At 39.7% G+C, this 12,249-nt stretch overlaps 1 protein-coding gene across 1 annotated transcript; it reads right to left on the bottom strand.

Annotated features, from left to right (window-relative positions):
* Positions 1 to 663: 663 nt before the first annotated feature.
* Positions 664 to 5,931, bottom strand: TTA2 (fibronectin type III domain protein (DUF1423)). The gene is made up of 2 exons (XM_088249545.1): positions 2,429 to 5,931; positions 664 to 1,468 (listed from the first exon to the last, which is right to left on the bottom strand). The coding sequence occupies exons 1-2, from the start codon at positions 5,577 to 5,579 to the stop codon at positions 909 to 911; spliced, it is 3,711 nt and encodes a 1,236-aa protein (XP_088105671.1). The 5' UTR covers positions 5,580 to 5,931; the 3' UTR covers positions 664 to 908.
* Between the last annotated feature and the right edge of the window lie 6,318 nt (positions 5,932 to 12,249).

Raw genomic sequence — 12,249 nt, forward strand, 5'->3', positions numbered from 1 at the left:
TAATGACGTAAAAAGAATCATTAGTAATCAAAACCCTCCTGAAAACGTTAAAGAAAACGTGCCGTACGAGGCAAGAGATTGAAAACGTGAAGGCCTGCTTTATCTTTCTTATACGACATGACGTTTTTCTGGTCCAGCCAGTCTTGATCTTGTCATCCAAATATCCCTTCCCTATTATATATTCTGCTCAACCAAAAAAACACTCGAATTCGACCCAAAAAAAAACTAAAAAACAGTTTAAGAATAGAACACCAAATTCAAATGGTTTCTGAAATTTTTTTCTGCAACAATCTTTTGATCTACAGTCATTGAACTGCAAACCCAGGTAGTCCAGTGCTGATCAATCGTCGGAGTCCACTCGACAATGTTGTTTTATGATCAAAACCGTTTATTTTTCGTTCAATATTTCAAGCATTGCCCTTACAAAAATTTAGCCAAATCGAAAATCATTTCATCATTTGATTATCATTGTGAACATTATGTTTATAGAAAACGGTAATGTTCTCACATATTGACCTTTACAGCATTAGGTTGAGCAAAATACCAGAGACCAAAGTTATGAACCTGCATTTGCTAAACCAGATTACAAGCAGGTACATTCCAACCATTGAAGTAAATTCCTCTGATAAATCAACACCCAAGCCGCCGTTAACTCCAGATTGCTTCCATGAATAATAAATGGGAGCTGTTTTATAACATTAAGAGAGATGGGGCAGTCTCTGTACAGATTCTGGTTAGTGGTGAAAAAAAAAATGAAAAAAAGAAGAAGAAATACAACAGAACCTACTTTGGAAATAAACCTAAAGATAGCCATAAAAACTACATTACAACATAAAATTATCGGGGGGCAAGGTTGCAAACACCGGCCACAGTGAAAGTTCTATAGAAACCCCTGTTGATCTGCCAAATCACAAAGAAAGGTTCCTCTTTGTAGCTTCCATTTTTAATAAAAGATCTTTAATATCTGCTTCCATCCTCATCTTCATATTTGAGTACTCACGATGCGCTCGATCTAGAGCCTGTAGTTCTTCGAGTTTCTTGTTCCGCATTTCCTCGGCCTCAACCAAACGCAACTTTGCTATTCTACTCCTATATTCTTCTTCAATTTTTTCATTCTTCGCAATCGCTATGCGTTTCAGCCCCTCAGCTTCTCTTCTTGCATCATCTGCTCGTGTTTGGAACATTTTAGCCTCAGCCTGCTTGACTCTCACAATGCTCTCCAACTCATCGAAGAGAGGTTCTTTCGGGGCGATTGTGTGCAACTCCGTCTCTAGAATGCGTTTATCATGCTGGTCATAGTTAAAGCTAGGAAGAATGCTAGCTGCAGTTTCCAGCGGAGGTGCCTTTTCTGTATATACAGACTTCAGCCATGCGGGTTCCTGGCTTGGCCCAGCAATCCCATTGCTCACTTTACCTTGATCCTTCCCAGATAAAACGGGTGTTTTGCCTAGCTTTGAATTGTCAGCATCTGAAACCAAAGTTAACGACTTAATTAGCAATCTTATGGTTTCCATTTTCAACTAATTAAAAACAGAATTACAACAACAAAATGGCACAGCTTTCAGATTCAATAAAGCCAAGAGTTGCTGCTACGACATTCTGTACTTGTCCTATATCCTTAGCAATACTGGTACTACTTTTTTCCCTCTTTCCCCTTAACATTTTCCCATGAGCATAAAAAAGAAGTTCAGAATCATTGAAATAGACATTTTTAGTCAAGCCCCCAAAGAACACTAAGAAACACACAAGCTGCAAGACACATAATGTATGTAACACATCTTTTAAAAAAAAAAAATAATGTATGTAACACAAGGACCAAAAAAAAATTATGTATGCAACACAGAAAACAAAGTTACAGATCATAGATCCAAAATGACAAATTTGAAATTGGCAACTATGGTTTTAGTAGCTCCTCAATGATTTTGCCTGCATTAAAAACCATCAGCTCTAATGGTTAAAGCAGAAAGAACAAAACTTCCCCAAAATATGTGCATTTTTCAGCTTCAATACATAAACAGAAGGCAAAAATATTGTTCGATATATCAAAGGGTTTCCATATATCTCAAAACAAGGAAAACAACCGAAAACAGTTCACTATTGACATCAATTCGCAAATATCCCCTAAAATCTCCATGTAACATCCATATCTTGTAGCATGATATGCCAAAGCCACTTTCCAGATATAAATTCCAAAATATTAGAGGAAAGTCATCTTAGAAAACTACGCATAGTGCTACATGATTGGTCTTTTATACTTCAAGAGAACTAAACAATATATGGCAAATTGAAAATATATTTTAGCCAACTTTTTTACAGACAAAAGGCATGATTTCGAAACTAACATATTATGATCAAGTCTACAGATTATGACCCCAAAAGTTTGGAAGGACAAAACAATAAATCCTTTCTGATAAAACAAATAACTTACCCACAAGGAAAGCCATGATATAACTGTAAACATCTGGAAGGTCAGACTTATGTGCCAATCTTGCCAGGGATTGATCAGCAATTTCATAAAGTCGTCTCCCTCTCATGTCCTTGCTGACAACAAAAATTCTCTTGACATATTCAAGTTCCCTAGCAAGATTTTCAATTGTCCAATCCTTTGCGAAATTCTGAAAAACCTCCTTCACAAAGCCAAACATCTCAGAGGGATGATCGCAGGCAACACAATGGAACTGCATCTCAGTAGTCCCTTGAGATCCAGTAGCACTGCGTCCATTTCTAATATAAGATTCCCGCAATGCACAATCCGCATGGCACCAATGGAGACAAACATCACACCCAATCCAACTACATGTATTTGAGGCCATATCAAATTTTGAGCACACAAGACACATACAAGCACTGCAAAAACCATTCTTTTGTGAACAAACCTTGCAATCACATTCATCCACAGGCACAGGACTCCGACAAGAAGGATTTCTGCATCTTGAGTTCAGAAAAATCTCAGCCAAATCAGAAGATGACGCATCACTCTCTTGCTGGAGGAAATCTGGTAGACCAGTCTTTAGAGCAACCAAGATTTCTAGTTGCACACGATGGGCTTTTAGTAGCGTCTCCATGGTTATGTCAGACCTGCTTTGCAGTGCCTTCTGAAATGCAACCAGTTGCATGCGCTTATCCATATTTAACATAATCTCGCGAATGGTCTCCTTCACACGTGCTGCGGATTGTCCTGTCATTTCATGAAACTTTCTGGCCATTACATGTATTGGATCAGAGACGATCCTGGCAATGATTGCCTCGACAAAATCAGCCCCACCAATGAGAAACTGTTCTTGTTCCTTCTGGCTGCTAGTTCTATATAAACTACCACTACTTTTCTCTCTCATTAGTCGTTTCCTGTCAAAACTATAATTTGATCCCATTTCATGAGATCCAATGCTATGCGAAGGTGATCTAACATCTTCCTGGTGCCTTGATTGTCCACCTGTCAACTGCTTATGGAAGCTCAGCTGCCTTTCCAATCCATTTGCCATTTTAGAGCTTCCTTCAGGATGTCTAAGATGTTGTTGCCCTTGGACGGATTGACCATTTTGAACGCCTTGTGATGATTGAGACTGTTGTTGATGAGACCCATTTCCATTCATCAAGAGTCTTTGATACAAAGGAACTTCTTTACTCTTAGCCTCATTCTGAGACAGTGCCTGCCAAGGAACTTCTTTACCCTTAGCCTCATTCTGAGCCAGTGCCTGCCAATCAATCCCCTGAAAAAGGGGGCGACTTTTAACCGATTGTTCAAAGTCCATCGAGTTCTGGGTTAGCGAACAACTAGGATTGTGATAAAATGACTGAGAACCTGAAAAAGACACTGACTGAGTAAATCCATCCGAGTTAGTACGAAAAGTGCTTAAAGACTGAACACTCCTTGCTTGATCAGGAGAACCAGGAGCTGCCCCAATAGGTAATAAAACATTAGGCAAGCTAAGCGAAAGATCAAGGGGCTCAAGTGCCAACTTCTCATCCTTCATACTAACACCAGAGTGATCAGCTTTCTCCTGCCTCCTAACAGGAGAGGTAGAAAACAACTCGAAACCCCTAGTGCTTGGTCCTTCCATATCATTGTCCATGCAAGTTAGTAGTTCTCTGGATTCTCTGGCATTCCACCCACCATCTTCTGCTGAATCCACCATATGGGCCGGTGCCACAGCCACGCTTTTCCCTTTGTCCTTAAAATTCTGACTCAGACCCACACTCGCATCGACCATATCCAGCTTAACCACTTCATTCTCCTCCTCCTCCTCTGTTACTTCCTTATCCGACTCGGTGATTTCATCATCATCATCATCATCGTCATCCTCAGCCTTCACTTCAAGGTCTATTCCCTTGTCTTGCTTTGGTCCCTCTTCCAATTCCATCGACCTCTCCACAGCCACGCCCTTGCTCACTTCCTCCTTGCACTCATTACCTTCCCTGAAACTCTCTTTTTCACCATCCCTATCTTCATGACCTTCCATATTCCGAGCTTCATCAATCATATCGTTCTCACTATTTGGCAACCCCTCATCTTTCTTTTCCTCATCTTTCCTTTCACACATATTCTCTTTACTCACATCTTTCACCTCTTCTTCATCCAAAGACTCGCCTTTCTCCTCCCTATTCTCTTCCTCATCCAAAGACTCACCTTTCTCCTCCCTCACCTCGTCTTCATCCAAAGGCTCACCTTTCTTCTCAACCCTATTGGTATCCGTATCAGACCCAGTTCGATCCCGGGCTTCTTCCATTTCAGCTCCACCTTCAGGACCCAATTGGGCTTGACCTTCACCTTCACCTTCACCTTCACCTTCTTCAGCTCCAGCTCCGGCTACAGCTTGAGCTTCAGCTTCAGGCTCAAGCTCACCTTCCTCCATTTCACTACTAGCCCTACTCCCACTCTCAACCTGAACCTCCTCCGTCTCTCTCTTCCTCACCTCAACACTCTTCGACTGCTCACTCCCCACCGAGTCCTTGGACCAAGTCGGTGACTTGGACTTGGACTCCGATTTCGACCCCTTTCCATCCCTAAATCTCCTCACCGGAGACCTAACCCTAGACTGTTCGCTCCCCGAATCTCTCGAATTCGACCACGTCGGCGACCTCACATCCCTCAACCCCTTCCCACCTCTGTCTTCAAACTCCTTCCCAAACCTCCGCCACGACAACGCTCCGCTCCCTTCGCGCCTCGGCCGGTCCCGCTCCGATCGAAACCCTTTCGGAAACTCCGCCGGCGACCGCCTGGACACGGAGAAGCTCTCCGACCTGTGCATCGAGCTACGATCGTACCCTCCGCCATCTCTATTATACCGATCGAGCCCTTTTCTCCGGTCGAACCCGTCGAACTCTTGCTCCGGCCTCTTCCGGGCGGTCCTGGACCCGCCGCCGGCGCCGGCCGAGTCCCGATCATCGTAGGAGCGAGCCGGCGCCAGAGAAGACGCCGACGAGGAGGAAGAGAGCAAACCCTTGCGTACAGTGTCTGGTTTGTAGTAGAAGCTTCTGTGCGAGGTAGAAGAGGAGGTCCGACTGGGGTTCGGGTTGGGGTTCGGATTCGGATCCTTTCCATACGAATCGAGATCGTCGCTGGATCTCAGCCTCTTCATTTCTCCCCCAAATTAAAGAAACAGAAAAACAAATCTAGAAAAAAAAAAAATTAAAGAGCTAGAATATGTTACATGAGCTAAAGAGGCGTGGAATTTTGCCCCGAGGACATGTTGAATTTATGGGGATTGCCACGGTAGCTGTTCGAAAGTGAGCTAGGGGGTTGCAGAGAGACCGGCGGAGGAAGGTAGGGGAAAGAGGGGAGGGGTAAAATTGGGAAAATGGTGGTGGTGTTGGTGTTTCAGTTTCGGTGTGTTGGATTCAAAGTTTGGTAATGTTTGAGTCAACGCAGTTTTAACTACTGAGGAGAGAGAAAGCGAGAGAGAGAGAGAGAGAGAGAGAGAGAAAGTGAGTTGGATACGCAAAGTGCGTGGAAACGCATTCAAGTGTGAGTCGTTTTGTTGGCAGAGCAAGAGAGAGGTGTACTTTTGTTTGAATGCACAAGTAGAAAGCTGCGTACTGCACCAGGCGCACGTTAGCTGTTGGTGGTGTTAATTAAAAACTAGGGCACATTGACACATAGTAATAACGTTTTGGCAAAATTGTAGTAATGGTCTTGGAGTAAGACCAAATTTTACTTTTCGTCCCTTATATTGCTAAATTGTTACAGTGGTACTTTAATTATGCCCTCCACTTTCAAAAATCGTCTTTTCCTTCATTGCAATCAATTTTTCCGTTAAAAATGATGACATGGCATGGACAAGTCCTACTTGGCATGGGCAAAAATGTCTTTTCAATACTTTTTGGGGTTTAATGCTGCTTCAGCTATTTCTATTCCTTTTTTTTTTTCTTTTTCATCGAACTGTTCTGTTTACTACAATACAAATAGTACCACCTTCTCAATCTCCAAACCTAGGGATCAACATAAAAGAGATTAAATGTTAGAAATTTTCTAACGGAGATTTGTAAGATGGTGTTGTTCTAGTCAAACAATATGGGTAGAATATTTTCAGATATATTTCATTCTCCGAAAGGAGGTATTTATAATACAGGTTACAAACCCTAGTAGTGTTTAATTAGGAAATAAGTGGAATCCTAATTACATAATATCTATACAAAAGGAAAAATAAATAAAACCCAAATAGAATAGGATATATTCTACTCGCCAACACTCCCTCAAGTTGGAGCAAAGACGTCACGCATGCCCAACTTGTCAAGCGAGTTGAGAAAGATACTTGTAGAAACAGCTTTCGTAAGAACATCAGCTAACTGATACTCTGAACGGATGAAGGGGAAGGACACAATCTCTGCATCCAACTTTTCTTTAATGAAATTTCGATCAACCTCCACATGTTTTGTACGGTCATGTTGTACAGGATTATGAGCAATTGCAATCGCAGCCGTATTGTCACAATATAAATTCATGGGTTTATTAGGCCCAAAACCAAGGTCTTTCAACAATCTCCTCAACCATAGTAACTCAGATACACCATGGGCCATTCCCCAATACTCGGCCTCAGCACTAGATTTAGACACCACATTTTGTTTCTTGCTCCTCCACGTAACAAGATTGCCACCCACAAACATAAAATACCCAGATGTCGAACGCCTATCTGTGGCTGAACCTGCCCAATCAGCATCTGTATACCCTTCTACATTCGTATGGCCATACTTGGAGAAAATTAACCCCTTGCCAGGAGTTACTTTCAGATACCTTAAAATACGAGTTACAGCCCCCATATGATCCACACTAGGAGAGTGCATAAACTGACTCACTATATTTACAGCATACGCAATGTCCGGACGGGTATGAGCTAAATAAATCAATTTCCCCACAAGTCGTTGATAACGTTCTTTATCAGTCGGAACTTGATCGGGATATATCCCCAACTTATGATTCTGCTCACTAGGGGTATCAATTGGTTTACAATCTAACATTCCAGTTTTTGCAAGTAAATCCAAAACATACTTTCTTTGGGATAGAAAAATATCATGTTTAGATCTGGCAACTTCAATCCCAAGAAAATACTTTAAATCACCCAATGATTTCATCTCAAACTCATAAGCCAGATACTTCTGAAGACTCTGTATCTCCACATGATCATCTCCAGTCACAATCATATCATCAACATAAATAATTAAAGCCGTCAATTTACTTTTATGACGCTTCAGAAACAAAGTATGATCAGAGTTACTTTGCACATACCCAAACTTCTTTATGGATGCAGCAAATCTTCCAAACCACGCTCTTGAAGACTGCTTTAATCCATACAAGGATTTCCGTAGCTTGCACACCACACCCTCCTTAGAAGTCACAGGGATACCCGGCGGAGGATCCATATATATTTCTTCCTTGAGGTCACAAAAACTTCCATATTTTCCACTCCGAAACTCTTCAATTCACTCCCCCTCTCCCCCTGAATTGAAGAGGAGGGAGAGACATAGTAGGGTACTTCTTCATGAAAAGTAACATCCAAAGTGACATGTACCTTCTGAGTAGGCGGGTGATAACACTTATAACCCTTCTGAGTAGTAGAATAACCAATGAAGACGCAGCGGAGAGCACAAGGATCAAGTTTACTCCGTTGATGGGAGTAGACATGAACATACGCAACACACCCAAACACCTTCGGAGGTAACTTAGAGACCGAAACCGGAGGAGTAAGAGCACACAACACATCAAGTGGAGTCTTGAAATCAAGAACCCGACTAGGAGTACGGTTAATCAAGTAGGCCGCGGCCAAGACACCATGTCCCCAAAGATGATGAGGAACAGACATATCCAACATAAGAGAGCGGGCAACTTCAAGTAACTGACGATTCTTCCTTTCTGACACGTTATTCTGTTGAGGAGTGAATGGAGTGGTAGTTTGGTGAATGATACCGTGATCACGAAAGAACTGATTCAATGTATGATTCACATATTCACCGCCATTATCAGTCCGAAAAACTTTAACATGAGCATGAAACTGAGTAGACACCATGGCACAAAAAACAAGGAGAATAGAGGCAACATCATGTTTATTCTTCATCAAATACACCCATGTTAAGCGAGTGCAGTCATCAATAAACGTAACAAACCAACGGAAACCATTTGAAGTCACACGAGCAGGACCCCATACATCAGAATGGACTAACTCAAAAGGCAAGGCAGCTTTATTATTACTTAAGGGAAAAACAGTACGGTAACTCTTGGCCATTACACAAGTCTCACATTTGAAGCTAGACTCATCACAGGAGCGGAATAAAGATGGAAACAGACGCTTAAGGTAGCCAAATGACGGGTGTCCCAAGCGACGATGCCATAACCAAATTTGCTGTTTGTCTTTGACACTGCAACGTTGAACAGTATTAACGACACGATCACGAACTGGTGCAGAAGGTAATGTCAAATAATACAACCCCCCTATCCGTTTACCATGCCCAATCACCTCGTGAGTCTTGAGATCCTGAAAAGAGCAATGGGTAGGATAGAAAGTAGCAGAAGCATTAAGTGTATCAAGTAAGCGACCAACAGATAACAAGTTACAATGGATATTGGGAACTAATAACGCACGAGACAAGGACAGAGTTGGGGTGAGAGAAATGGTGCCCTCGCCAGTAATCGGAGAGGGCAAACCATTAGCACTAGTTATATATGGGTCACTGGTGTTACTAGACAACTCATCAAAAAATTTAGCATTATAAGTCATATGATCAGAAGCACCAGTGTCAATTATCCAAGTATTAGAGCCAGTACCTGGAATAGAGTCAGAAACACGCAAATTTGCAGAAGCAGCAGCAGCACCAACAATGGAATTATCACCCATGATTGTAGCAGAAACTCAACAATTCACGCAGGGTATACAACAGATCACAGCACAGACACAAATATGGCAGATGCACGAAGTAGAGGCACAAACACGACAGAGCATACAGCGGAACACGGCAAAGGCACAGACACAAGAACCATAAAAGAAATTAGGGCACACAGTAGAATACGGGTGGGCACAACACACACAGGTCACCAGAAAGTCGGCTCTGATACCAAGTCAAACAATATGGGTAGAATATTTTCAGATATATTTCATTCTCCGAAATGAGGTATTTATAATACAGGTTACAAACCCTAGTAGGGTTTAATTAGGAAATAAATGGAATCCTAATTACATAATATCTATACAAAAGGAAAAATAAATAAAACCCAAATAGAATAGGATATATTCTACTCGCCAACAGTTCTTGTTTTGGTGGGGGGGGGGGGGGGGGGGAAGAGAAATCGGGGTTGTGAAGAAATCTGGGTGGATAGGGGGAAAGAAGAAATTGGGGGGAAGAAGAAATCGGGAGCGAAGGATGTCAATCTCTCCCAACCTTTGATATTTTTAGTGTAGTGACCCACCAAAAACACTTTCTCCCTCCTCTCCTTTTCAACTTGGGAAGAAAGAAGACATAAATTTCTCTCATTGCTTTGAATTAAAAAAATGGTAAAACATTCAAAATTCTTGCCTTACAATGCAGGTGGAGGAGAACGACAACGTTTTGGTGTTGCGCGGGGAGCGACGGAGGGAGAAAGAGATCGAGGAGAGTGGGGTGAAATACGTGAGGATTGAGAGGAGGAGGAAGAAATGGGTGGGGTGGGGGGAGGGGGGGGGGAGAGAGAGAGAGATTTTATTTATTATTTATTATTTATTTATTTATAATAATTAATATTTTAATCAATTTAAAATTAATGAAAAGAAAAATATGCCCTCATTTTTAACCGAAAAGTTGATTGAGATGACGGGAATGACAATTTCTGAAAGTGAAGGCATAATTAAAGTACCACCGTAACAATTTAGCAATATGAGGGACGAAAAATAAAGTTTGGTCTTAGTCCAAGGACCATTGCTACAATTTTGCCTAACACTTTTATTAATGGCAGATGTAGTTAGATTAGTTGGTCAGGTTAATGAGTCAATGTACTTGTATACAAGTTTGAATTCCCCTTTTTATAGATTAAATTAATTTGTAATAATTTAAACTAAAGTTTGTATTATAAAATAAAAGTTTTATTAATAAATTAAAATCAACATTAAAACTTTTCATGGACGTACATCAATAAATGTTGACGTTGCAATATTTTTTTTTTGTACAAATGATAGTCTAAACTAAATGGAAGGGAGATTCCTCACATACACAACTAAGATGTCATGGTGGTGCGCAAGGTCTAAAATATCAATGGTTTCGGAAATATCGATGGTTCAAAAACACGGAAATTTCGATGGAAAAAAGGGGAAATTATCGATATCGATAAAAACCATGGAAAATGTAAGAAAAACTTGGAAATTTTTCTTGAAACTTTGGAGGATGTTTATTTAGTCAATTATCTATTACTTTATCACAAAAATCCTTTTCGTTGATTTCTCATCCAAAGATTGATGATTTTATACAAAAATAAAATCTCCAAATGACAAAGTTGGCCGTTGAGATTAGATTGCATATACTTCATTGATGTTAATTTTGTTAGTTGCATAAGTTTTTTTTCAATCGAATTATCAATTTTTGGACAAATAATCAAAGAAAAGAGGTTTTGTGAAAACAAACTGAAACCTTAGGGGGTGTTCATGTAATTTTTGGGACTGAAGGGGTTTTTGTGAAAACAGAAGAAACCTCATAGGGTGCTAGTGTAAATAACTCTTTAAATTTTTCATTGTCTTCATCATCTCGATATTATTAATATTATAGCGATATTTTGACCAAATGTTACTGAAGTATGAGAGTAATTATCGATGTTGATATTTTCTGATATTATCGATACTTATACGATATGTGTATGTATATGTTCCAAAATACCCGAGACCCAAAAAAACGATAATATCCTCGATTTCGTTGATAGTAGTGATATTTTAGTCCTTAGTGGTGCGAACCTGTGACCTCTGGTCAGCAAGTCAAAACCTTTTTTCATTAGGCTGGATCCTGTTGGTAATAAAATATTCATATTAATGTACAATAAATTTGGTAAAGTAAGCCTATTTAATTAGATCAACACTACTTTGAAGAAAAACAATTTGTTCTGTTTAATTTCAATAATTTGTTAAGAATATCGAAAATACTATGAATATTAAATACTACAAGATCATCAAGTTTCGGTTTGTTTTATAGTGCGACAAATAATTTGAATAAAAAAATAACTTACGTATAATGTGACTTATTTTAGATGCTTGAGATGGGGACACTATAACATATATAATGGCCTAAAGTTACATCAACTTGTGACGAATATGGCAAAAGAACGACCTTTTTTTTTTCGAAGGATGGGTCATTTCCTTTTTAATAATTCACCTATTCAATTCACAAATCATAGATTCACAAACACACGGAAGAAAAATTTCGTCATTGTTGGTATCATTCTTCAATCACATTCAAAACACTGCTAATAATAGTAATATATAAAGTAAATATGAGATTTCGAAACTTTATTTACTCTAAAATGTTTACTTGTCAAGAATGAATAGTTGAATATTATTTCAATTATTGCTTCTCGTGTATTTGCTAACTGTGTATCGGTTAACACATGGGTAGTTTAATAATTTCAATTTGTGGCATCCCTTACATTTACTAACACATAAAAAAAATAAAAATAAAAATTTTAAATTTTTAAATGTTAAAATCTGTAGTCAAATACCCTCATTTTTTATATTAATTATTTACGTCACATCAAGCAAAAGAAATTAATATGTAATGAAAATTGTTTTAAAAATGATTCTGTAGCCT

Source organism: Prunus avium, chromosome 2 (assembly GCF_965620075.1).
Source record: "Prunus avium chromosome 2, drPruAviu1.hap1.1, whole genome shotgun sequence".
Lineage (NCBI taxonomy): Eukaryota > Viridiplantae > Streptophyta > Magnoliopsida > Rosales > Rosaceae > Prunus > Prunus avium.

Coding starts and splice junctions, on each gene's coding strand:
- TTA2 (XM_088249545.1), bottom strand. CDS start 5,579: ATGAAGAGGCTGAGATCCAGCGACGATCTCGATTCGTATGGAAAGGAT. Junction 1,469..2,428: donor TATCATGGCTTTCCTTGTGG/GTAAGTTATTTG, acceptor CTTTGGTTTCAG/ATGCTGACAATTCAAAGCTA.